The sequence below is a fragment of the Brienomyrus brachyistius genome, chromosome 11 (genome assembly GCF_023856365.1).
Source record: "Brienomyrus brachyistius isolate T26 chromosome 11, BBRACH_0.4, whole genome shotgun sequence".
In the NCBI taxonomy this organism is placed as follows: Eukaryota; Metazoa; Chordata; class Actinopteri; order Osteoglossiformes; family Mormyridae; genus Brienomyrus; species Brienomyrus brachyistius.
Window position 1 is genome coordinate 23,749,217 of NC_064543.1, and position 26,752 is coordinate 23,775,968.

Sequence of the window (26,752 nt, forward strand, 5' to 3'; positions counted from 1 at the left end):
TTACCCTGTGGGAAAACTGTTGATGTTGTACTAAATCATGCCTTAATTGTACTCCTCAGACTCCGGGGACCAAACGTGGTTTTAGCACCAGTCCAGAGCCAGCGCAACCACGGACACTTTTCATACTAGAATGATAACTCAAAAACTATTTGATGGATGTTTTTCAAACTTTGCACAGCCATCGCTCTAAAACCGTAACAGTGCTGCATAGTAATAGCAAAAGACCCCATTAAGATGATAACCAGAGCTGGGTTAACCAGAGAATTGGCCCTGACCTCATAATTCGGTCTGATTTCAATTCATAAGTAGCTGGCCTTGTAATATAAGATCAAGATGGAATGGGAGACATGTATTATTAGAAAGATATGAGTGAATAAATTTACTATTGTAAAACTCATGGTATTTACCCAGGTCCATTTTGTTTTAGACAACATCACAAATAACAAAAAACATGAACCCATCTTAATTCGAGAGTTCATAGTAGCAAATTTAGAGCATGAATAAATTATACTGTCCATTGGATTTGTGAGCTTAACTTAATATTTCATTAGCGTGCCACACTAAATTGTGTGCAATTTAGTAAATTGTGTCCATTGGTGTATCTGTCTACAGTTCTTACTTTTATGTCACAGAAAATGTTGGTCATAGTGCAAAGAGAAATAAATAGAATATAAATAGACAAATATGAATTATGTAAGGAATAATTGACGACGGGCCGTTAAATTATTAGAAAATAATGCACACCCGAGGTGGTAATGCGTGTGCATTATTTTCTAATAATTCAACGGTCCGGAGTCAATTATTCCGCTTATACTACGGTTGCCACACCTCAAGACATCGATCAGATGATATATTTCAAGGGATTCGTCCGGTTTTTCTACTTAAATCGCTATTGTGAGTAGGATTATTTCTTCCGCATCTCATCCAACGACTCTTGCTAGTTCCAAAACGTCATTTTAAAGCTGGCAATGGAGGCTTGAGCCGTTGATAGCAGACTAATGCAGTTAATAATGAAGTTATTAGAAAGAAAGCGAGAGAGACAGAGACACAGAGAAAGAGAAACAGAGAGAGAGAGCTTGTATGAATTAGGCTACCTCTGTGTGTCCCTCAACAGTGTTCTGAAGCACCGTCTCTAAACTGTAAGTCTGCTTTAAGATGCAGCACTGTTATTACCTCGCTAGTGAAAAATGTCATGTGTAGCCTTTAAGTTGGTACACTAGGCTAACTAATACTGCTGCAGCCCAGTTGTTGAAAGTTTCATATTCACCGTAAATATTAAAATTTACTTTCGGAAAATCGTCTGTCATGTTGTTGTTTTTGTTAGTCCTGTGTGCTGTATAGGTACTGTATGCTAATTTCCGTTATTACAGTTAACTATGCGAAGTGATATGGAACTGTAATGCAGTCAAGAGAGCTACCTGGAACTACGTTCGCCGTGCGGTTATCTGAAAATAATTGCACACCTCAGAACGTTCATCAGCCAATCAGATTCAAGCATTCAACGGTCCCGTAGTATAAATGACATGTTAACACCTGGACATTAAGTCATTCACTCACAGAAATACAGGTAACTGCATAATTGGTGGGGAAAGATTCTGCAAACTAGCATGTAAGTCAAATGCGCAGTAAATGAGCATGTGTGGTTTCAGAGTTACATGTTACAACTGGTACTCAGAGCATTCAGGAAAAAAACATATTTCTTAGCTTTCTTATTTTCAGTTGATCCATCCAGTAATTCTAGAAATTGTAGGGGTTGGGGGTGTGGGAGGAGTAAGGATTAGATGGGGGGGGGGGGGGTGAAGGGTTTGTCAAACAGCAGTCTTTCTAGTATATATCTGCCAAAAGTAAATCCTGACATAAATCCTAACATGGGCATTAATTCATAATCATACCTGTCTATCTATATCTAAGCAGATTTCCCCAAGTTGTCCATATAAGCCTTCTGTCATGCAATAGTAAGGTCCCCGTTTGCAGCTGAGGCTCATGCAGATTGTTGCGCATAAGTGGTAAAATCTTAATAATCAGCTTTCCGGTTTGCATTCCTACTTTGGCACTTTAATGTGCTCTTCTACCACATCATTGGAGGGGGGAGGAGGTAGGTGATAATGAAATCACCTTCCTCCTTTTTCCAGTCTGCCTACTCTGTTACATGTTCCTTTTCATTAATATGGGGAACCATGATTGGTTGGTGCAGAAAGTCCAAAGAAAGAGTGACTTGCCAGAAAATGTTTAATAACAGTCTTAGGCATTGTTGCCAACTATACCATGCATATGGCAGCAATATAATATATTCTCTGCAAAGCACTGGCATATATACAGCCAATTCCAGGGGGGAAAACAGGCCAGGAGGCAACTCTTTGAATTTAACCAGAAAAATGGAAATTGAAAATTACACAGAGCACAAAACACCACAATGTAATGTGCTGAGGCACTGCAAGTGATCCATACATGGAAATATTCTTTGGAGAAAATTGAAAAATACAGATGCATTGCATTTTATTTTCTGATGCAGTATAATTTAATTAAATTAAATAGAAATTAAAAAACAATTCCTAGGGTGGTTGTTTAAAATGTCCCCTTAACTGCAGCATAGAGGACACCTAGATTGATAATGTTGTTCTGTAATTTGCTGAAATGAAAACCATAGTAGAAATTATTTAAGCTGCATGACATTCTTTTGAAATATCAATAAGTACAACTGCTTTTGTTTACCTCTGAAAAATATGCATTTTTAGAATATATTGATATGTAGATAGGTTTTTACTATATGAATGTGTTTTGTTCAAATATAAAAAGTAAAAAGGTATCACTGTACTTAAAGAAAAAGGCTTGTTCTTTGCAAAGGAAATTCTACTTGTTTAATAAAATCATCCATAGATTCTGTAAGTTGTGTTTTGCTGTGTGCATGGCTGAAGATCACCTTGGGGTTCTGTGAACTTCTAATGACAGGTAAAAGGAGCTATAAAAGAACTAGCATATACAGTATAATAAGCTTTTAATGTAACGATAGCAGTTTATCTTTCGTTCAGTCTTGCATGGTTTTGGTCTTTATAACATATCTATGTTCCTAATGAATCCTGCCAATCCAGACAACGCGATGTGTGATTTCATGAGATCTTATTTAATTTGATCCCCATCACCTACAGTGCACTAGACTAAGAGTATGTGACTTTAATAATAAGCCTATATCCAAATAACTCCATTTTTTATTGATGTTTTTTATGCTTCAGACATTGACCTTGTTGTTCTCCTTGTAGAGCAAGATGAGTGTGCCAGCAGTCAGCAGCCCTGTGACAGAAACGCCATCTGCACCAACAGCATCCAGGGCCACACGTGCACCTGTAAGCCTGGCTATGTGGGCAACGGCACCATTTGCAGAGGTAGGTCTAGCTTTTGTCAGGGAGTAGTGGGACCTTCCTCCGGATCTGCTGTCAGGTTCTGCTCTCCGGTGTGCCCTTTTATTTATCGCCAGGCGGCAGTACGATGATGACAATTGATTTTGGTGTAACCTGTGCCTATACCCAAAAAACGCTCTTCATACACTTCCCCTTCCAGTTCCAGTTTAATGGTTGTGCCAGTGTGCAGGCAGGAGGGCTAATCACTATAGGCTACTATCATCTCATAGTAGCAGGACAAGAGCTGCATAACAACATATAGTATGTACAGGTAGTTCTACGGCGATGTGGTGCCTAGGAATGGCACTCCATGATGTGCAGGAGAAGGCAGGGAAAACCGGTTTGAACTGCGCAATGAATGCCATTTTCACGAGGGAAAAAAGCCTCAACAGACCATTTAACTGACACACTATTCAGGGCAGTTACCTTGAAACTTCAGAAAAATAGCTAAACATTCCTCACGCCAGTGGTATGCCATGTGCAGTGTGAAACAAGTAAGATGTCTGTGAAAGATTTAATATGACAGTTGCATTAAATAAATGAATAGTTGAAAAATCTCTGTATGACTGATACTTTGGTTATGTCATTTTAAACAAGCTGTTTTCAGCAAACATGTTAAACTGGTGTGGCTCAATTTTTAATTAGCTATCAGATCAATATGAACTAGGTATATCATTATTGTTAGTGGTATGCCACTGCAGAACGGGAGGGATATTGAGGTGGGGGACAGTCTGTCACTGTCACTGCGCCACCTCCCTGGCATGTCGATGTAATGGAGATGCATTAGAATGAGCGGCAGGTGCACAGCAGGTCTTGGGAGAGATCAATGCAATTTGTAAAAGGCTTCCAGACAGTTTCAGCACTGGGCTGTCTCCAGCACTGCAAGCAGCAGACCTGTAGCTGGGATGTATGCTAATGGTCTGACTGGAAGAGAATGGCTTTATTACTTGGTTGAAAACAAAGCAGTGACCTACATATAAGGCATCTTAGAGGATTGTCATTATTATTTGTCCAAACAAGAAATGATGAAACTTACTATCTGAAGGCTCTATTTAGTCCCACCAGGTTTTCTTGATTTTGCGACTGCAGAAACTAATGTGAAATCAAGTAAACTCCACAATTTGCAAGATTTTGAAATAACTCATGGCCACACTTCTGAGGATGTCAAGGAGCATTTTAGATTTAGTGCTGTGAGAAATCACCTGCTCTGCCCATCTAATCCAACTTGTACAATTTCTAAGAGTAGTGGATGGATAAACTGGAAACGTGAACCATAGTAACTGTGTTTTTACTTGAATGCTCTGAGTCCTTGTTGTGATATGTACGTTTGAAAATATACTTATTCATTTATTGCACAGTCCATTTACAGTATATGACAATTTGTATCAATTACAGTATAAACATATGCAGTATGTAACAGTATGTTCAAATATATTTCCTTGCTTACAGTAGTAGGTACAGTAAGAGGCACAATCAGAGGCTTCTGTAGGTCTGAAACATCCGGGGCACATCCCAGAATATTTGGGTCTTTTTTAAGGGTACACGCAGGGATTGACGTAACTAGTACGCAAGTATACGCATTCACCTTTAAAAATGATTCATGTGGCAATCGATTGTTGTAACAGTGTGAATGCATACATATTTTATGTGCATTTGCACATAAAACTGGACATTCCACCTTTCAAGTATACTTGTTTGTAGTGTCAAAATTCAACTGCAATTGACTAATTCATAACAATTACAATTGTGCCCAGGTGTGAATGGCTCATGCACACACATGAAAGTTGCTACATATTCAATAAAAGTAGCCAGAAATAGAGACATTAGGTTTTTCTTATTTATTTATCCAACTGAATGTTGCAACTACACCATTTAGTCATCTTCATGTAGCCAAGACTTTGGTGATCAGATATCTGGGATCAAAACAAACTGCCACAATTGCTTACTATAGGAACATGTCAATGCCAGGACCAAATATTTCCCAGCAGAACGTTGCCCAAAGCATCACACTGCCTCTCAATAGTACATCCTGGAGTTATTTCTTCCCCATGTACATGACACACACGTACTCAGCAATCCGCCTGATGTAACAGAAAAAGTGACTCATCAGACCAGGCCAACTTCTTCCATTGCTCCATGGTCCAGTTCTGACGCTCACATGCCTATTGTAGGAACTTTTGGCAGTGGAGAGGGAGGAACAGGGACACTCTGACTGGTCTTCGGCTACACAGCAAGTTGCTGTTTTGATACCTTTCTGTCATAGCCAGTATTAACATTTTGAGCAATTTGTGCTGCAGTAGCACTAGATGGACTAACCTACACTTCCCATGTGATCAAGGAGCCTTGGGTGCCCATGACCCCATTGCTGGTTCACCGGTTGGTCCTTCTTCACCCCATTAGACCTGCCGTTTTAGAGATGTTCTGACCCACTTGTCTATCCTTGTCAAAGTTACTCAGATCCTTACACTTTTTTCCTGCTTCCGACACATCAACTTCAACAGCTGACTGTTCCCTTGCATAATATATAATGGCATCCTTGACAGCTGCCATTGTAATGAGATAATCAGTGTTATTCACTTCACCCGTCGGTGGTTTTAATGTTATGGCTGATTGGTGTGTCAAAGTTTCACTGTTGTCTTCTACATCTCATTGAGCATCTGCTAAATATGTTAATGTACTGTAACATGATAATGTAGATTTCAAACAGCTTGTTTCCATCATGATTGACAGAGCCTGAGACACTTGTAAAACTATTGTAAAATACGCTTGTGTGCTGTGACACATATTAACACATTTACGCCGTATCAACACCTATAAAAATCAACACTCGTCGATCCATGCTAATTCTGCCTGTTTTTCCTTACAAAATTGGACTTACTTATGAGAGGACAGTACTTCGTTTGAAAGCCACGATTCAGCAATTACTGTTGCATGCTGTTTTAAAATTCAATTCAATTTATTTTTATATAGCGCCTTTCACAACAGAGTCGCCCAAAGGCACTTTACATAGGTGTGTTGTGATACATTACAACATCATTAAGAGGAGTAACACACAACAGGGAAAAGGGAAGACAAAGAATTTAAATAAAGAAAGGCACATGACAATGGATGAGAGGAACCAAAAACTCCCACGTAAGGAGAAAAAAACAAAGTCAACTGGCTGCCCAACCCACCTGGGCAGGCTAACATTATTTTAAAAAAGTGGACTTTCCTGCTAAAAGCAAGGTGTAGGCTGTGATTAAGGTCAAGCCATAGTCCATCAATGAGTCTGTTCTCCATGCTGGCCTGTGTATGGTGGCAGACTGTACCTACTGCGTGATGTTACAGTTTGTAAGTTCCATCCAGGATGTCACCCCTCTATGGGACACCAAGCTCAGATGGTGCCCACCCCAGGCACCATCCAGACATGTGGGAAGGCAAAGAGCATGGATGGTTAGAACATGCATTGACACATGAATGGATAAGCATAGCTGATAAAAAAAAATGGCACAGACAGCAGCACCAGCAGCCATAGTTATGATATATACTGATATTTAAAAATTATGATACCTGGGCAGATTGAGGAATATAGATTTTGTGCTAATTGCTGTATATCCTCTTTCAGAAATAGCCGAGAAGCCTAGCTTGTCTTTGAGCTGTCCAACTATTCTGCAGCAAGTGGTCAACCATTCTGACAACATTTCAATGGGTTGCTGCAAGACACTATGGCTGTGCTCAAGATCATTATAATTGTATGTTTGCTCACTCTCCTCAACAAAGAGCACACAAGATCAAAAAGAGTACTGTAAATAGACAAATAAAAGAAGTTTGATCATGTTCACAACAATAAGCCTCTAATCATCTCAACCTTCTCTTTACTCTCCCTAAGCACCATTGCTTTGACTTCATTGAAGCCAACTAGACAACATCCTTAGTTTCAAAATTTGAACATGTCTAGATCATCGCACGTACAATGTTACTGCAGTGTTTGGGAAAGATCAGCTAAAGTTTTGAATTATTATGTGAGATAAGATCAAGTGTCTGAAACTACCCTTTTTTTTTGATACCACTATGCAGCACTGTTGCAGTTCTGGGGCTGTCTGCCTCAAAATTTGATCACTTTCTCATTGTCACCTCTTCAGTATGCCTGCAAAGTTTGAAAAGTACTTTATATGCAATATTTTTGGAGTTACAGTGTTCATATGACAAAGGGTCTTCTTCAGCTGCCGTTTTTTTTTTCATTTCCTGCTATGAAGAGCTACTACTGTCATGTCATGAAATCTTAGAGGCAAAGCAAGCCTTGCGGGAAAACAAAGGAGCTTTTATTGCACTTAGGCAGTGGCTGGGAAACAAAACAGACCTCGAGGGCTCAATAAACAAGGAGCCAAGCATACATATAGACTAGACTTCAATGACAGGACTGGGGAGCACAGGACTGGGAGGTACTCTTATACAGGACTTACAAGGGAGCAGACGAGGGGCAGCTGGAGTGACCCACATGAGGGCTGAATTGAGATGCAAGACAAAACAAGTAATGGGTGAGAACAGGGGGAGATTTTATTTTAGGACATAACTAACTGGAACCAAAAGGCAGTATTTTCTTATTATATGTACAGTATCATGTGAAACTGCTGTAGAAATGACTATGTATCTACTACAGGATTGTTATATAGAGTGATATATGAATTACGATATTAGCAAGTTTTTCCAAAAGAAAAAAAAAAATCATCTTCCAGCAGTTTTGATGAAATTTCTCGATTTGACACTGTACCTCAGTAAAAAGAGCTAAGAGGTAAAGAGGATTATAAGCCCCCCGCCCCCTTCTAGATATCTGTCCTGGGGTCTTGTTTCATCGCCTCCTTACGGAATGATGTGAAATGATGTGTTCACCTCTCAAAAAAGCCAATGCATTTTTTATAACTGCAGTAATGCAGTAACTTCAGGCTCAGGGATGCTGTGGATTTAAGAATAAAAGTGCAGTTACCCCAGTTCTGCTCTGTGTGTTCACAGGAAGCATTTCACACTGTTGGTGAGATTCAAGTGAATACAAATGTTGTTTTGTTTTCACCCTCCACAACAGGCGGCACCAGCCCACTTGGTCTGATGTTCAGTGTGCTGTGAGGATTTTGTGAATCGTGTTTCTACCTTCCCCCTTGTATGATTAGAGAGGTCAGCTACTGCACCTTGCAGAAAATGCTGTGCTAGGGCATGTGGGAGGCCGGGAATCTGCTTTGAGGGGTATTTCCATAATTCAGAAAAGCAGCATCTTGCACATGCTGTTATGTTTGCTGATGGCCACACTTTTCCCAGAGATAGTGTGGAAATTATCTGAAACAGGAAGGTGGGATCTGCTTTGACACTGAGTGTAATGCACAAGAACCTTTGAGTGCACCATAGTATACTTCCCCTTTTCTGTCTTCTTAATACATTTTTGTCTCCAAGATCTTTGTGACTTTTTGGTACCAGGTTTGCCACAAAACAAGATACATGTGTAAGGCAGAATCAGCTTCTCTTTGTTTATCTCTCCTATTAAGACACAAAACACCAAGGTGATGTTTGTTTCCCCAAAACAAAAAGATATTGGACGACGAAAAATTGAGGGTAACATTGCAGTAAAAGTGATTAGTGTTTAAAACATGTCCCTTGTCAGAAGATGACATGGAAGGTCACTTGAGAGCTTTGAACGTATTTTATAGTGGAAGGATAATATGATTAATTCCAGTAGCAAAACATTTACTTATTACTCTTGTTGATCTGAGGAAGAGTAGCTTGACTAAAAGGTTTCTGCCTTTGGTGCAGGGTTTAGTTTTCTAGCATGCAGAGCTGAAGAGAGCAGCAGGCAGCATAGTGTGTAAGAATGCGGGCTTGTAATACCCTTACGATTGCTGACTCCATTCCCAGAGAGAACCCTATAGCACCTCCTTTAAAATGAAGTTGTTGAAATGGGCAAAAAAAATGACAGGGTTACCACTCAGCGAGACTGACATTCCCTTATAAGGAAGGGCTATACTGGCAGCATGGGCTATACTGTATTGTTGCTTCTTTGGAGAATTTGACCGAAATAAAAAACAAAGTTACATTAAAGTTTCCACAGGACACTACAGTTTATGGTTTGATTGATGAATGCTAATAAATATAATAAAAGGGAAACTATAGTATAATGTACAAAAATGTATAAAAAGTCTAATCATGCGTCTGAAACTCCTGTCTCCTGAAACTGCTGGCTCCTGTCGATAGTATGCAGAGTACTGGGTGCAAATTTAAGGAGAAAGGTACATATTCAAAAACCCCTCCCCATCCCAGAACACCACCAAGACCATCCAACCTGGCAAGAAGAAAATGTAAAAAATGCTAGCAATATAACAGAAAACAGAGCAGCAAGTACAAGATAAACCATGGCAAGATGTGCGTTTATACAAAAATAATCAATGACAGCTTGATCTCATGCAGTCCGATGCAACACAAAGCGTATTTCACTCAGAAAATTATTTTAAATGGACAGAAAGTTTCATATTTTTCGATTGTTAGAATTCTGGAACATTTTAGCATGCTGAGTATTAAAAGAGCAACTTCCGGCTCGCCGGAGGACTAGTGTTTGAGAAGTAGTTTATAAAATTATTTTAAAATTACATAAAAAGTTCAGTTTGTTTAGAAACTATTCTTAGTGTTGATGAAAGAGATATTTGGCACAGTTACAACTTGATTTTTAAATGTATAGGGCAGGTCACTTATGACTCGAAGGTCTGTAATTGCATTTCCTGAAAGTTCCATGTACATAAGGGTTAAGTCATCATAGAAATCATCAACAGCTTGGTACTTGTGTTTTGAAAACCAAGGAAGATCTTGCTGAAAACAATTACTTTATTTGTAACTAAAAAGTCATATAGTCACACACTATGGACATATTTGGAACGTTGAACTAAATTAGTGCACATTAATATAAAACAGTTTGTAAGCTGACGGAACTACCTGTATGGTTACTTTAAAATACTGAAATACCCATGTGACATCTCTGGACTAATAAGAAACCAGTATTAACAAAAGCCGTGGTATAAGATCTAGAAATGTATGAGAGACTATGACTTTTGGTCTTTTATACCATTCCAATTAGATTATAGACACAATGTTTTTCATACTTTTTAATTAAAAAATTATTGTAATTGTTACATACTGTATGACACAAGTAACAGCACATTTTTGAATCCTGGGAACCTATTTTTTTCATGTTTCAAGTTGGTTAACTGTATTTACGACCTGTCTGTCAGAATAGAACCTAGCTGTAAGCCAGGGACAATCTGTATGCTCCATTCATCAAGCTTAATGATGCCAGATCCCTTACAATCTTTTGATCAGCCCAGAATAAGATCTGCCTTGATAGTAACCTCATACTTGATGTATATTTAAGCCAGTGGTTCTTTAGAAATTGAGAATCTAGCTGGATTTTATCTAAGCAATCCTTGGAATATCAGAGGGAGCAGGAATGGTGGCTTAGCAGCACACCTCAAGGCTTACGGATTAAAAACAAGCCTCAGCAGTAGGCCTGCATAAGTTTGTTACAGCTACTTTGCTGCCCTTGCATTATGCAATCAGAATTGCTGACAGAATTAGGGTGTATGTTGTATGTCACTGTGCAGTAGAAGTTGTTACCTTGTACAAGTGTCCATAACTGGTACCCCAACCAAAATGCAGTTTGATTCAGACCCTAAGCTTTGCTGCTGTGTCTATTGCCAGTGGATGTACTGCTTAGACATCAGCAATTTGCATTAATTCAAATTACATTTCTTTGATTTATTTGTTCAGTCTGATTGTCAGTGTTGTAAAATATTTATATTAGCCTAATGCAAGGAAATTCTGGTCATCACAGAGTAAACACAGTGCACTTTCCAGCATTAATACCCAAGTCTTTTTTTTGACAATATTGCATACATTCATTTTGAAACTGTTTTACAAAAATGCTGTAATTTTGTAAAACCCTGAAGCTCCATGAATCACCACCTTATTGAGGTGGAGGGGTTTGTGTGCTGCTGTGATCCTTGGATCTAGAATGTCAGGGTCATTTGCCCCTGATAGGGTCTCCCAACGCAGATTGGTCCTAGGTGGGCAGCCGGACTAAGCGTGATACCGAACACCTTCGTGCGGATTACCATAAAGGGAAATGTGATCCTGCTCGCACTGGGGAAACTGGGGCTTTGCCCTGGAGCCAGGCCAGGCTGGGAGTTCATGGGTAAGCCTGAAAGGGTTACATGGGTCCACCCACCTGTTGGCCCACGACCTGCAGGAGAGGCTGTGGGGGTCGGGTACAGTGTAGATTGGGTGGCGGTCAAGGCCACAGACTTCAGTGTACCGATCGTTGGTAACCAAATTGTCTCTGGTGGGAAAAGAACCAGGGCTGGTGAAGAAGAGAGATTTTGACTAGATATAGTTGAGCTCACTGCAATGCATGTCCTAGGCTCTGGAACTAAATTTCTCTAGAGGGGCTGTTCCACTCTGGTGTTGCCCATATAGCTACATATAGCCCCTCAGTTCAGTGCCAGTATGTTTCCTTGGTGAACGAAATGGTTGCCTTCCTTCAACTGTGTGTCGGGGGATGGGCTCTGATTGTTGTCTAAGCATATGCACCAAACTCCATTTCAGAGTATCTGGCCTTCTTGGAGACCTTGGATGGGGTGTTGGAAGGCGTCCCTTCTGAGAACTGCATTGTTCTGCTGGGGGACATAAATGCTCACGTGGATAATGGCAGTGAAACTTGTAAGGTCCATAACAAACACAATGTTCAAGCATTAAGGTGTTCATAAATATTCCTGGCACCAGAGCACCCTAGGCCGCAGTACAATGATAAATTTTGTAATCGTATTCTCGGATCTGTGTCCACATGTTTTGGACACTTGGATAGAGAGAGGAGCTGAGCTGTCAAATGATCACCACCTGGTGGTGAGTTGGATCCAATGGTGGGGGAAGTTGCCGGAAAGACCTGGTAGACCCAAAACATGTAGTGAGAGTGTGCTGGGAGTATCTGACAGAGAACTGTCCAGGAGATCTTCAATTCACACCTCCAGTAGAACTTCTGCATCCCGAGGGAATCAGGGGACATTAAGCCTGAACATTTATGGGCAGAATTTCTACAGAAAAGCGTTTTGCTTGTTGATATTGCCTGACATCACACTTCTCTCCAGTTCCTACGCTCAGTGCTTCGCTTGTAGAAATTTCAACAGAGCCTGAATGACTCTTATTGTTCACGAGTCACTGTCAACGATTCAGAGTCAAGTATAAGTAAAAAAATTATGAATTGCAAGTTGAGTCAGAAGTGAATTGTAGAGTGACTCGAGTGTGACTTGAGTCCGAGTAGCACAGTTAAGTCACCGTCTCTGGTTCACATCACAGGAATTTGGCCCAATTGTAGTTCCTCATTGGCTGCTCTGGAACACTACTCCAGACTAGGTACTTTTCATTCAAACACAAACTACTGGGGAGGTGCTTACAGTGAGAGCTTGCTGAAGGGTTCATTCCCCACCATAACTAACAAATAGCTGAACAAAAAACATATTCATTCTCCATTGTTTTAGGGTGGCAGTGTAGTTTTGAACTACGTGCGACACAGGAAAGTGTCCAGGAGCTTCAAAAGTCCCCAGTCCAGACAGGCCAGGAATTTGTAATCCAGGACCAGGTTTCAGAACTTTGGTGTGACAGCGCCTAATATCTCGTAATATCAATGCCCTAGCGTGTTTGCTTCATTTTTAATTATCCACACCTGTTTCTCATATAACCCTCACCATTAGTGTGTATATAGGTGCCTGTGCTCTTGTCAGTCAGTGAATGTTACCTGAGTGTGTCTCGTGCCTCTGTTCTAGTGGTTAGTCTTAGTTATCTCCCTGACTTGGTTTGACTCCTTGTGGTCCCTTTTGTGTTGTGTTTTCTATGTTCAGTTTACAATAAAGTGCCTTATCTCTTTTAAGCCGTTCCAAGGATCGTCCTTGACCATGCAGATTCACAACATATGTATTATTTATTAGTAGTAGTATCACACATCACAATGTATTGATGCATTCCCAACAACTCAGAACTTTAAAATTTCCAACCTCCTTCTTAAAAAATACTAAAGAGCAGCTCTCATAATACATATTTACAATAGCGAATACTAATTTCACTAGCATTTTATAGTAAAATAAAACATGCTCATAGGAATTACCACATAGTAAATTGTGGTGTGCACTAGGCGAACAGTAAATAATCTGTTCAATTTTACGTCACTGTAGCTCTCCAAACCCAGCAATGACTGTAATGCACCAACCCTTCTGCAGCTGAAAATTGAATTGAGCTGTAACTGCCTTGTGAAGTTTCATTTTGCAGTACAGGGAAGGTATGGTTTGGTTACTGTATGCCAGTGGAAAAGCACCAATTTGTGGCATGTTTGTGAGAAATTTACCAGCAATTTATCAGAGCAAGAATTGATCACCAGAAGACTTTCGTCTCTTGCTATATAAAAATATTTAGCATTCCATGGGAATTATAATGAACAAAAACAAGTGATTTGTCATTACTGCTTTGTCTGTAGGCAAAACTCTTGTCAACAAGTAAAAGAGAATCGTATTATGCTGCTGCTCTTAATTTTATATGTACATCTAGACTGCCATGGTTGTCATTAAAAACATTCTTGAAATTCATGTTCCATGAAATTCATTCTTAATAGAATTGTCAGTTTATCAGTACTGACTTTTGGTGAGTTAACCAGAATATAGACTACTGACTTGCATTTCTCAGATAAAAACAAGTTCTTATTGGCTATAGTTTATTTTGAGTGCGTTGTCATTCTTTTTTCTTTTATAAGCATTTTAATATTTATCACAGAGATTTGAAATATCACAAACTCAATGTTTCCAGTACCGTTCAGTTATGCTTTAACAGCAAAGAGTGACGTCTTTATTTCGTATGGAAATAAGTTAAAGGGGTAGTCTATAAGCAAGAGAAATATTGCTAGGATTGTGTTATCAAAAATAAAGAAATAGCCATTCACTTTAACTGCCCAAGGCACAGGCTATGAAATGTCAAATTATGCTACTGCATTTGAGCTATCACTTCACTTTAATTTAATGTCAGTCTCAGATTAATTTATTCAAGTTACTTTTTAATGTTTTACATTGTGCTTTTGCTGCAATGAGTATTAGTTCATTCTGTATTGGGAAAAAATAATAATTTTTGATCCTTACACCATTATTATGAGCTCAAGTCTAGGGTTGGGGCGTAACGGAGTGGAAGCGAAATGTGACGTGGAGTAAGCGAAGGACAGGGTGCGGTGGACGAGTGAACATGCATGGACAAGGGGTATATTTTAATATTTTTCTGGTTTTTTATTTACACGCGACAGACACAGAACAAATAAGCCTGATGCAGAAGGACTCAGGAGTGATTATAGCCAAAATAATAAACAAAAACCCAGCCGCCGAACGCAACCCAAAACTAACTTAACTACGTGCAAGGAAATCAAAGAACAAAACAACAAATACTACTCCTCACTCCCTATCCAAAACAACAGCATACTCAAAACTGAACATTATGGCAACCACTCCCTAGGCACCTGACACACACACGGAACATACACACGGCCAAGCGACAGGAGCAGGTGAAGACGTAAACCAAAACCGGGCGAGAGATCAAAACCAAAAAGCAAACAAACCAAGGCAAAGGTACAGGCAGGGGCAAAGCAGAGAATCAGAAACCAATAAACCAAAAACCGTCATACATGATAAGTCAAATCAAATAAATATGAGCAGAGCTCCCGAAGTCTCTCTCTGTTGGCTGTTCAGGTCAAGGAGCCCGATGTGACTGATGGTGCAGAACGAACAGGTCAACTAAGGATGCCATAGCGATTGCCCTGCACACCGCACTGAGCTGCCTAGAGCATTGGGAGACCTACGTCAGAATGCTCTTCATCGACTTCAGCTCTGCCTTTAATACCATCATCTCCAACGTCTTTATAACAAAACTGCACAACCTGGGACTCCCCTCCTCACATGTCTGCCCCAGACAGTAAGACTCGGACCCCATCTCTCCTCCATCCAGACACAGAGTAAAGGCTCCCCACAAGGCTGTGTGTTGAGCCCACTACTCTACACCCTGTACGCCTCTGACTGCAAACCGGCCCACAGCAGCAACTTCCTTGTGAAGTTTGCTGATGATGATGCTTGCTGATCTCAAGATGAGTCTGCCTACAGGGACGAGGTCCAGGAACTGTCTGATTGGAGTTCAAAAAGCAACCTAGCTTTGAACACCACCAAGACAAAGGAGATCATCCTGGACTTCAGGAAAAACAGGACAGATCCCTCCACATCAAGGGCGACTGCGTGAAGAGGGTCCACACCTTTACCTTCCTGGGCACCACAATCTCTTCTGACCTCTCCTGGACTGAAAACATCACAGTTGCCATCAAGAAAGCACAGCAGCGTCTGCATTACCTGAGAGTGCTCAGGAAGAAGAACATCAGCGAGAAGCTGCTGGTGACCTTCTACCGCTCCACCATTGAGAGCATTCTAACATACTGTATCACAGTATGGTTTTCCCGCTGCACTAAGGCAGCCCTGAGAACACTGCAGAAAGTGGTCAAGACGGCGCAGAAAATCATCGGCTGCCCCCTCCCCTCACTAACGGACATTTACGCATCCTGCTGCCTCAGCAGAACTAAGGGAATCATCAGAGACAGCACTCACCCTGCCTATCACCTGTTTCACCTGTTGCCTTCCAGGAAGGAGCTACAGGGCCATTAGCACCAGGACCAATAGGCTCAGAGACAGTTTCTTCCCACAAGCCATCACTGCAATGAACACACACATACAACACACACCACCCCCACATAAGGAAAATGTGCAATAATTTTCTATTATTATAATATGCTTTACACAAATATAGTATAATACAATACTTAACACTATGTGTTATTGCATCTACTACTCTGTCTCTGCTGTCTGTACTGCAAACGTAATGTCTGTATATGTCTGCACTTCAGAAGTGACCACTGCAATTTCGTTGTGCAAGTAGCATCCATGCTCCAGTACAATGACAATAAAAGGCTTTCTATTCCATTTCTATTCTATTCGTGGGCGGGGTCTGTTTGGAGGGGCAGAGCAAAGGCCAAACAGAGGGTGTGCTGCAGACGAGACTTGTGGGTGGTGCCGAGCTTGCAGTGGCGCGTAACATTCTTTTAACAGTTAAACTAGCTTTTGCTGCAATGAGTATTGGTTCATTCTGTATGGGGGGAGGGGCAATCATCAACTAATTTTCGAATACTAACTGGCAAAATTTGCCTAGTATTTCTTCCTGAAATGCCCATCCCTGCTACATACCTGACTCTTATCTTCAAATAATTTCAAGCTGATGTGACAATATTGTCATATGAAAATCACATTAAGTCAGTTGTAACCAACTTGCTGATTTAGTATGCATGTGCTGGCTAAGTTGTGTACCTGTTGGTTCAGTACTTTCTCTAGAAGGTCCACTTCTTTGACCTCAAATGCAGCATGAAATTGTTCAAGAACAAAATTGAAAACCAGCTGATATGGTCATTTCTAGGCTATCAAGACTAACCCCCCCCAACACTGAACATAACACAAGTTTTTATGCCAATCCATTATGACAAATAATAATATTTTCTCTATATTTGAAGGTTAGTTCTAATAATTTACATATTAACTTAAAACAAAGCTGTAGTTAAAATGTTTGGACGTGATAAACATACAGATAAATAAAACTGTTCTAAAATAAAACACGTTAACCCTTAGCAAAAAGTAGTATACTTGAAGTTCATGTTATTAAGTATGCTTGAGTATAAGTATAGCAAGTATACTATGGACCATGTACTTGTAATGTACTAGAAAGTATACTAATTTAATACTTTTTCGGACTAAATTGGAACATTTTTAAGTTTATAAATGTATACTTTAAGTATACTTAATTTTAATTTTACAAAAGTATACTTTCAAGTATACAAGTACACTCATCTATATACTACTAGTGTACTAAGTATATACTTCTAGTCCATATTTTAGTTTATTGAAGTACACTTGAAGTATACTTTTATGAACTTAGAATTACTAAAACTAAAAAATATTTTTTTTTGCTATTTTACTAGTTTACTTGTTATACTTTATTTCACATGCCACACATAACACTAAGTATTAGTACTTTCTGGCAGAAAGAAATAAAGTATACTAACGTATAAGTATAAGCTTTATTATTAAATTATAAGTGTAAGTATTAATGCACTTAGTCAGACTTTTCTTTATACTTATCAGTATAAGTCAAGTATACTTCACTATACTATTCTTAAGTATATAAAATATAGTATATAAAAAGTAAACTTCAAGTAATGTATACTGCCTCAGTTTTAGTATATAAATGAGTATACTTGTAGTACACTTGAATAAACTACTTTTTGCTACAGTTTTCTGTGCACAATGAAATGGATAAATACATTCATTGACATAAGCAGAACCTAAATTCACAAGTAGATGTTGAACACTGAAAACATTATTCTCTAGCTGCGAGTTGGGGTGTTTATCAATATGCATACTTGACCATTCTTGTGTTCTTGCGCACCCATATGGTGTCATGTGTCATGAAGTACAGTTCCAATTCTCAAGAACAGAAATAAGGAGAAAGTTTTTTGCTTTCTTGGTATTGATAAGCACTCTTGGTTACAGCTAATGTTGGTTACAGTCGGCTCTATTAGGTTTGAAAGTACTTTTTGAAAAGAAAAGGCTAATATCACTGATTTGCAAACTGTTCTAGCGTTTTCTGGTAGTAATATTTCTTTGCTCAGTATGCTTCAATTTTAATTTATATTTAGCATTTAAAATCCCAACTCAATGTGAATGAAAACTTATTATGAATACACTATGTGTACATATAGGCTTATAAAATACAATGTGATACACTGTGATACAGTGTGTTACACAAAACACCTTAAGATTTTTTTTTTTTTTTTTAAAGTCCGAGTTAAGGTAAGGTTGTACAAAACACCCTTAAGTCTTCTCTGGTTTTCTTAAAATACACACTTAAGTATTCAAGTTTTTCCCCTTATCTTGGTCTTATACTTAAGGAATCTCTTAAAGTTCCCTTAATGGTTGCACAAAAGACCCTAACAACCAACCAAGGAAAAAAACTTAAGATACCTCTGATTGTATCTTAATTGCAACATGGCTGAGATTATGGCAATTAAAGTAAATTAACTCATCTTGAGAAGAGTGTCTTGTGACTGACAGTCCACAATGATTATGATGATCAGCTGATTTTAACTGATCGACAGTCAATTTATGATTTTACTCATATGGCCCACGACATGTTTATAATGCATTATTAAATCTAGCTAGCAAATCGATCTTTTGGTTTCACACAATAAAACAACAACGCAACATTTACCACTAATAAGTGCTGCAAGTTTCACCCTCGACATGCCCACGACATGTTTATAATGCATTATTAAATCTAGCTAGCAAATCGATCTTTTGGTTTCACACAATAAAACAACAACGCAACATTTACCACTAATAAGTGCTGGCAAGTTTCACCCTGGGCACCAGCAATATTAGATAGAAGTACATCAGTTATGGAACGAATTTTCTGATGCAGAAATATGGAGACACATCCAAAAATGCATTTGATGTGACTGAGACACAAGAATAATTCTATCTGTTCAATTTTTCATCTACTACTTCTCTATTCGCAGCACCTTGTATCTTCGACGTTAGCGCTGATGTTTGTCGTCAACCATTTAGCAAAGATTATCACTATATGTTCCACTCAATAAAGTGAAAAGTACCTACAGTACTCGTACAGAAAACAACACAGGACTGGGAGCAGTCCACATTTTCATCAGATAAGGATGCAGTGGGGACAAAATCTGGCTTTTAAATTTTTATTTTTATGCATCAGATGATTAATATGTTTCATTTTGTCATTGTCATTAAACGTATATTAAAATCATGTTTTTCTTTTAGTAATCGTCACGCAAACAAAACTTTGTTAACATTTCTGTGAACAAAATTAACCTTGGAGGCGGTAACAGGGCAACAAGCGGCATTGCAAACAAACAAACGTTCTCCATGGAAACTGTACAATTTTACTGCTGTAAAATGTCTTTCAATGCAGTAAATCCTTTAAGATTTTTCCTTAACTAAGGAGACTTTTTAAGGGGTTCTGTGCCCATTGTGAAATCTTTCAGCTAAGGAGAAACAAAACCTTAAGTGTCACACTTAAGGGGAAAACTTAAGGTTTTTGTGCAACCGGCCCCAGGTCGATATCTAGCCCTGGCCCTCATTAGCTGCTGTCACTCCTGGCAGGTTTCTCAGCCACACTGCCACACACAGCCATTGATGTCTTCATGAACGCCTCACATGTTTGCCTCCCATTCGGCAACACTTCACATCCCTTTAATGTTCAGCTCCTGAGTCCTCATTTACCCAGCACCTTCCAGTGACCTGGGCAAAGATAAGGTAACACACAATCACTATATTAGTGCATTTTATTCTAGGATCATTGCGGTACTGGGGAATGTTATTTTTTGTGTGTTGTGTACCTGAATTCTAGCTAAGTATTTGTCCTTACTTTTTTTCTCCTTTACTGAGAAAAAACTAATTCGTAACATATGTCAGTCGTCCTGCAGGATTGTCTCCACAGGCCAGTTGTACATTTGCTCAAACCGTTGATTCTCAGACCAGTCCTTGGGGACCCCAAGATGGCCCACATTTTCACTCCCTCACAGCTCCCTGCCAGACAGTCCATGTTTTGCCAGGAGTTGGGAGGAAGCAAAAATTTGGACTGTCTCGGCATCCACAAGGACCAGTTTTAGAAATACTGGTTTACTGTAGACTGCAATTTGCCATTATTATTCTGGGAAAATTTTCTACTAAAGGAGTTGCAGGATCACTGCATAGTGCAAGGGTCACCTTCTTCATAATAGTCATCAATGAATCTTCGCTTTGCTGATATGGGTGGTATTGCTTGGGTAGGTTAGGAACTTGTGCCTACAGTACGTCTGCATGTTGGTTGGGTTCGAATCCTGTGGCCGACAGAGTAGTCATGTCACAGAGTGTAGCCCTTGAATGAGGCCCTTAAACCCCAACTGCTTCGGGGTGCTGCAGGCTGGGCTTGCTCTCTATCCCCAAGCTGTCCACACCTGCAGGGACGGATTACGGACCGGGCCAGCGGGGCCGCTGCCCAGGGGCCCTTGGGGTGCAGGGGGCCCGTGGGGCCCCTAGCCCAAAACAATTTGCAACGCTTATCAACAATGTATTTTCGTTAGTCTATTTTAGAGGGCCTACATTCTTTGATCCTCTGCCTACAAGGGCCCCTGACCCTATAGGGAGGACGTTTGGCTGCCAAGGGCCCTTGAATTGTGGTGGTTGTGGTGGTTGTGCTGGTGGTGGTGGGGGGGCCCTCGCGAACGTTTTGCCCAGGGGCCCACACAACCCATAATCCGTCCCTGCACACCTGCTAAAAGAATAAATGTAATATAATGTCAATGTTGATATTGCCTGAGAAGAAATGATCAACTTTAACTGTCATGGGACTTACTTGTTTGCAATCTTTCAGATGCGAGAGCACAGATGAAGCTTTACCCGCAAAACATCAGAGGAAATTTGCATTTCTCACTTCTATATGTCAATTCCAAGCATTTCCATGTTTGTATATTTAATCCCTTTGTGCCATGTATGTCCTGCGGAGCCTGTTTTCTCTCTTTATACTGGTTTCTTAAGGCTGGGAATTTATTCCCTGTTAAACCCTCTACTGTTTTATCACAATTGAAGCCAACTCTCACTGCATCATTTCAGCCTTAATTCTCAGGAGCTGCATGCAAAGTCATGTGCTGTTCTGCAGCCTGTGGCATGAATCTTAATCTTCCTTCCACTGCAATTAGGAAGTCATTTTTCCAGCTTTACATCTCAGCTTTTTGCCAGCTTCTATCTCCAGCAACTAATAGAGAGGCAGCTCGATGTCTCCAAAGTATACGTTTGGTAGAAATGGCATTTTATTGTTCTGGATTATTCTAGTTAGGCTGATATAAATACTATTTGCAGTTACAATATAGTGAAAAGATTTCATGGTGAAGTGAATAACATTGATTATCTCATTGCAAGGGCACCTGTCATGGATGCCATTATATGTTAGACAAGTAAAAAGTCAGTTATTGAAGTTGATATGTTGGATGCAAGAAATATCAGCAAACATAATGACTTCAACGGGTCCCTAATTGTGATGGTTACATGACTGGATCAGACCATCCTCAAATCAGCAGGTCTTACTGGGTGTCCCTGGTACTGTATGCAGTGGCCTGTACCGATTTAAAGTGGTCCAAGGAAGGCGAACTGGTGAACTGGCAACGGGGTCATGGGCACTTAAGGCTCACTGCTGCATGAGGGCTGTGAAGGCTAGCCTGTCTGGTCCGATCCCACAGGAGAGTTACTGTAGCTGGCTAATGTTAAAATGGTGTCAGAAGATGGATCACAACTTGATGTGTCGTCACAGATGGGTCGGAGTGCGCATGTTGACCCGTGTCCACCACCGAAAATACCTACTGCACAATGGGCATGTGAGTGTCAGAACTGGACCATGGAGCAATGAAAGATAGGTTACCTTTTAGGATACCTCATATGAATGGACCCAAGTGTGCCTCGTTTACCTGGGAAAGAGATGGAACCAGGACACACTATGGAAAAAGGCAAGTCAGCAGAGGCAGGGTGTTGCTCTAGGCCAGGGGTGTCCACCTCAAGTCCTGGAGCATCTGTGAACAGTAGCTTAGTTCATTCCCTGTTCCACCTTGTGTGTGTGATAATTAGCACAAGGAGTTGAATCAGGTGTGTTAAATGAGGGGAAACCCAAAAATGTGCAGGGCTCCGGCCCCCCAGGGCTGCAGTTGGACACCCCTGCTCTAGGCAATGATCTGCTGGGAAATCTTTGGTCCTGACATACAAGTAAATGTTACTTTGACATGTACCACCTACCCGGACATTGTTGCAGACCAGGTTCACTCCTCCATGTGAACAGTATTCCCTAATGACAGTGGCCACTTTCAGCAGGATAATTCACACTGTCACGCTGCAAAAAATAGTTTAGGAATGGTTTGAGAAGCATGAAAAAGGGTTCAAGGTGTTGCCTTGGCCTCAAAATTCCCCAGATATCAATCCAATCAAGCTTCTGTAGGATGTGCTGGTCAAACAAGTCCGATGCATAGAGGCCCCACCTCACAATTTACAGGGCTTGAAGAATCTGCTGCTAAAACCTTGGTGCCAGTTACCTCAGGACACCATCAGAGGTCCTGAGGAGTCCGTTCCTCTACAGGTCACAGAGCTGTTTGGCTGCATGGGGGGGGGGGGGGGGGGGGGAGCCTGCAGTGCAATATATTAGACAGGTGGATATAATGATGGCTGATCAGTGTATATGCATATATAAAGCACAGCTAAATACCTTATGGTGCAAAACAGTAATTAAAAGCAAAGTAAACACAGCAGGAGTGAATAGCCAGCTCACAATGACTAATTTAATATATTCATTCTGCTACAATGCCATAACAAAACAGCAAGAAGTCAAAACTCAAGGCCTGGTACTTATCAGTGGTCAGACATGACTCATCAGCACTTAATGGGAAGCTGCATTTTAAATATATGCTGTCAGTTGCAGCACAATTCCCTGCATATCCAAATGAAATAGTATTAAATTTATCATTGAATAGGGACGTTTCATCTTTCTTTATTTCTATGGGATGTGTGTCTAATTTTTCTGCTTTGCCAGTTAACTTTTTTAATCTCTGTGTCTAGGATTAAGATTAAGATGCATTTTATTGATCAAAGTGGGAAATTCTAGTGCGTACAGCAGCAAGAACGCAGACAAACATACAAACGTGTACTACAGTACCAAGCACGCAAGGTTCAAAGGCAGTACCCATAGTGCAAGTAAAAATAGTCCAAACATATACATAAATGAATATCCTTAAAACACAGAATATTCCATCCATTTTCCAAACCGCTTATCCTACTGGGCTGCGGGGGGTCTGGAGCCTATCCCGGAAGCAATGGGCACGAGGCAGGGAACAACCCAGGATGGGGGGCCAGCCCATCGCAGGGCACACTCACACACCATTCACGCACACATGCACACCTACGGGCAATTTAGCAAGTCCAATTAGCCTCAGCATGTTTTTGGACTGCGGGGGGAAACCAGAGTACCCGGAGGAAACCCCACGACGACATGGGGAGAACATGCAAACTTCGCACACATGTGACCCAGGCGGAGACTCGAACCCAGGTCCCAGAGGTGTGAGGCAACAGTGCTAACCACTGCACCACCATGCCACCCCAAAACACAGAATATTGTTATACAGAAATAAATATATAAAGATAAGAATAATAAATTACGAATGTCATTTATGCAATTACCAAAGAGATAGCACCAGACTTTGACTGCACAAGATGGAAAGCTTCCTAATCTGTTATGACTGTGGATAGGCAGTGGCATGTCATTAGGTGCTGTGCTTTCGGACGGCAGCAGGCAGGAACGATCCCCAGTAGTGTTTTTTAGCACTGCATGGTGGCTAAATGGCTCCCAGTATAGTGCCCCCTGAAGCAGATGGGCAGAATTGTTCATAATATTCTCATTTTGCCAACATCCTCTTCTCTTCCTCTGCCTCCCTTTGTGCTACACACATCAAAAGACCTGAGCATCCTCAGAAAGGAGAGTCTGTTCTGGCCTTTCCTGTACAGCGCTGCTGTTTTGTCTTCCCAGTCCAGTCTGCTGTTCACGTGACCCCCCCAGGTACCACTTCACCACCTCTACTTCCTCCCTTTGGATGGTGACTGGTCTCAAGGGCTCCCTGTTATACTGGAAGCCCACCACTAGCTCCCTTTGTTCTCCCTGCACCACAAGACAAAGTTCTTTACTAGTCTTCTGTACTCTGACTCATCTCCATTGCTGATGTATCCTAGAATGGCGAGATTACCTGAGAACTTCTGCAGATGGCAAGAACTGCTGTTGTACCGGATGTCTGATGCGTAGAGGGTAAACAGGAAGACTAACTGGAAATTGTCTTTCGTCAGCTTACCACTTCAACATTCCTTTATTTTTACATATGTTTTAAAACAGCATTAATTCTTCCCTTGGCCTTAATGTAATCACTGGTTTCCCACAAATCCCTGGGTTTATGGAAAAGTAATCAAGTCTAAATAATGCAAAACTACTCTCTGGGAAACAGAACTTATGACTGTGAACCACACTGCGGAAAGCATGACAAAAAAAATGCTAGATTAGCTATAAAAACATAACAAGCATACTCTAGGGCATGTTTATGGTTCAGTAATAATCACAAAATGCTGGAAAACGAATCCTTTAATTCTCTAGAAAGTCTACAGGACCAAACTACTTTCATCATATCGTACCGATTGGAAGTGGTCTTGTGGTTAAAAGGTCAGAAATTCCTACAGTTTTCTACCACCTTCTATCCATGCTGTCCTGGCAACTCAGAAGTATTCACTGAAGTTCACAGTTTGATTTAAATATACACATTTTTTCCGAAGTTAATGCAGTGGGGTAAAATTAAATATCATGGCTGGAGAACAAATAATTCTAAATGTATATTTAGCATATAACTTGTAACTGCTGTTGCTCATAATGTATGAGGTGCTATATGCACCACCTGAAATTAACATTCTACAAAGCATGCCATCTGTGCTTTACAGGCAGGGCATAATTCTCAGTGTTCTCCATTTCTTTAACAAAGTCAAAGGATAGAAAAGTCAACTTGAAGCAGTACAAATGAATGACATTCCTCAAAGGGGAGTGGCGACTTGGTTGAATGCAGACTTTTATCTTCTCTTATACTATTTTTTCTATTTTTTTTCCTCCTTTCCTTTTGGTGATCCTGTACAGCACTTTTGTCAATCAGTGTTATTTTGACTTTGACTTATGGAGCGATTGATCCTGTGGCCTTTGATACATTTTGGAAAAGTTAAGACAACTAAAGAACTTAATACTTTTTAAAATTTTAATGGAGTGAATGTTTTCTTTCCTATTCAACCCAGAATTCTGAAGGTATTTGCTCCAAATGATATCATGCTTTACTTCTGTACATATACTCAGTATTTAACACGGCATATCATGCCAATGACAACAGGAATGTAAGCTTCCTAGAAAGGACACAGACATTTTCAGTTCTTATAAAATTAAGTCATAGCAACTGCACAGATATCAGCAGAAAAAAATATCTCATATCAATGCTGATGGTGTACCTGGAAGACCCAGTTCGGTGAATTTGAGTTGCTCATAAGGGTTGGAATCATTTTTATGTGTCCATTGTGTCATATCTCCTGCATGAGTCGGCTTGGTAAATCTGTAATATCCTTATTTAATAAGCAGAACATGATGTAAAACATAAATTAAACTCTTGGAGATTAATAGCAAAGACCACTGATATATTTAGTGTCTACAGAACCAGTTGTTGTGGAATAATGATACCCTGCTTTTATTCCAAGGGCTTGAATGTTCATAACATTTGGAAATTTACAGTTGTGGCACAGTTGATCTTTTGAATGTTGTACAAGGTCTTATAAAGATCTTTTGTTTTTTATTAAAAACTGTAAAAGGTAAAATATGATTAGAATATTGCCAACTTTTTGACATGGAGAAGTCTAACAAATATTATGCTATATTTTATGTTTTGTGGTTTACTGTATATAGTAAGGTGCCCTGCAACCCAGTAGGATAAGCGGTTTGGAAAATGGATGGATGGATATTGTAAGGTGCTGAATTTTCTGCATTTTGCCCCCATAAAGAAATGTTCTCAATTGTTTTTTTATTAGTATGCAAGAACAAGCATGTCCAACTGCATTTCAATAGGAATACATGAACTTGGTAACTGGTAAGTTGTAATCTACAGTATTTGTTTTAACTTAAAGCTCCCACAGCACCCTGCAGAGAGACACTTGACTAAAATAATCATCCTTAAAATATTTCTCCTTAAATGAACTTTTGTATGCAACCGACGTAGAGGAAAACTTTATATGAGGTCTGATACCTCTGGTGTGGAGTATGTTGACAAGAATTGCAATTTAGTATGATTTATGCCGACCTTGATCAAGTCACACATGGTTATCGCTCTGTTTTCTGCTCAGAGAAGAAGCCAGTCTAACTGGACACTGAATTACTTTCCTGATTGAAAGGCGGCTCGGTTATATTTGGTGCGGTTGTTGTTTTCGGTGGTGAAGTGATATGACACCTGAATTTGACCAGTCGACCTAGTTGCAGGCTGAACGGGGGCTTCTGGGAGCAGAGACACTTTAATGAGAGAGCTCCTCATTCACACAGCTGTCACCCGATAGCTCAGCCTCGCTCACCTTCGTCCC

The 26,752-nt window shown here is 40.2% G+C and overlaps 1 protein-coding gene across 1 annotated transcript in view; it reads left to right on the forward strand.

Moving 5' to 3' along the window:
- LOC125704245 (protein kinase C-binding protein NELL1-like) overlaps positions 1–26,752 on the forward strand; it is a 221,712-nt gene that overhangs the window by 153,540 nt on the left and 41,420 nt on the right. Inside the window, exon 14 of the mRNA XM_048969665.1 lies at positions 3,258–3,380. Coding sequence (XP_048825622.1) covers positions 3,258–3,380 — 123 coding nt within the window. The remainder of the gene's footprint in view (positions 1–3,257; positions 3,381–26,752) is intronic.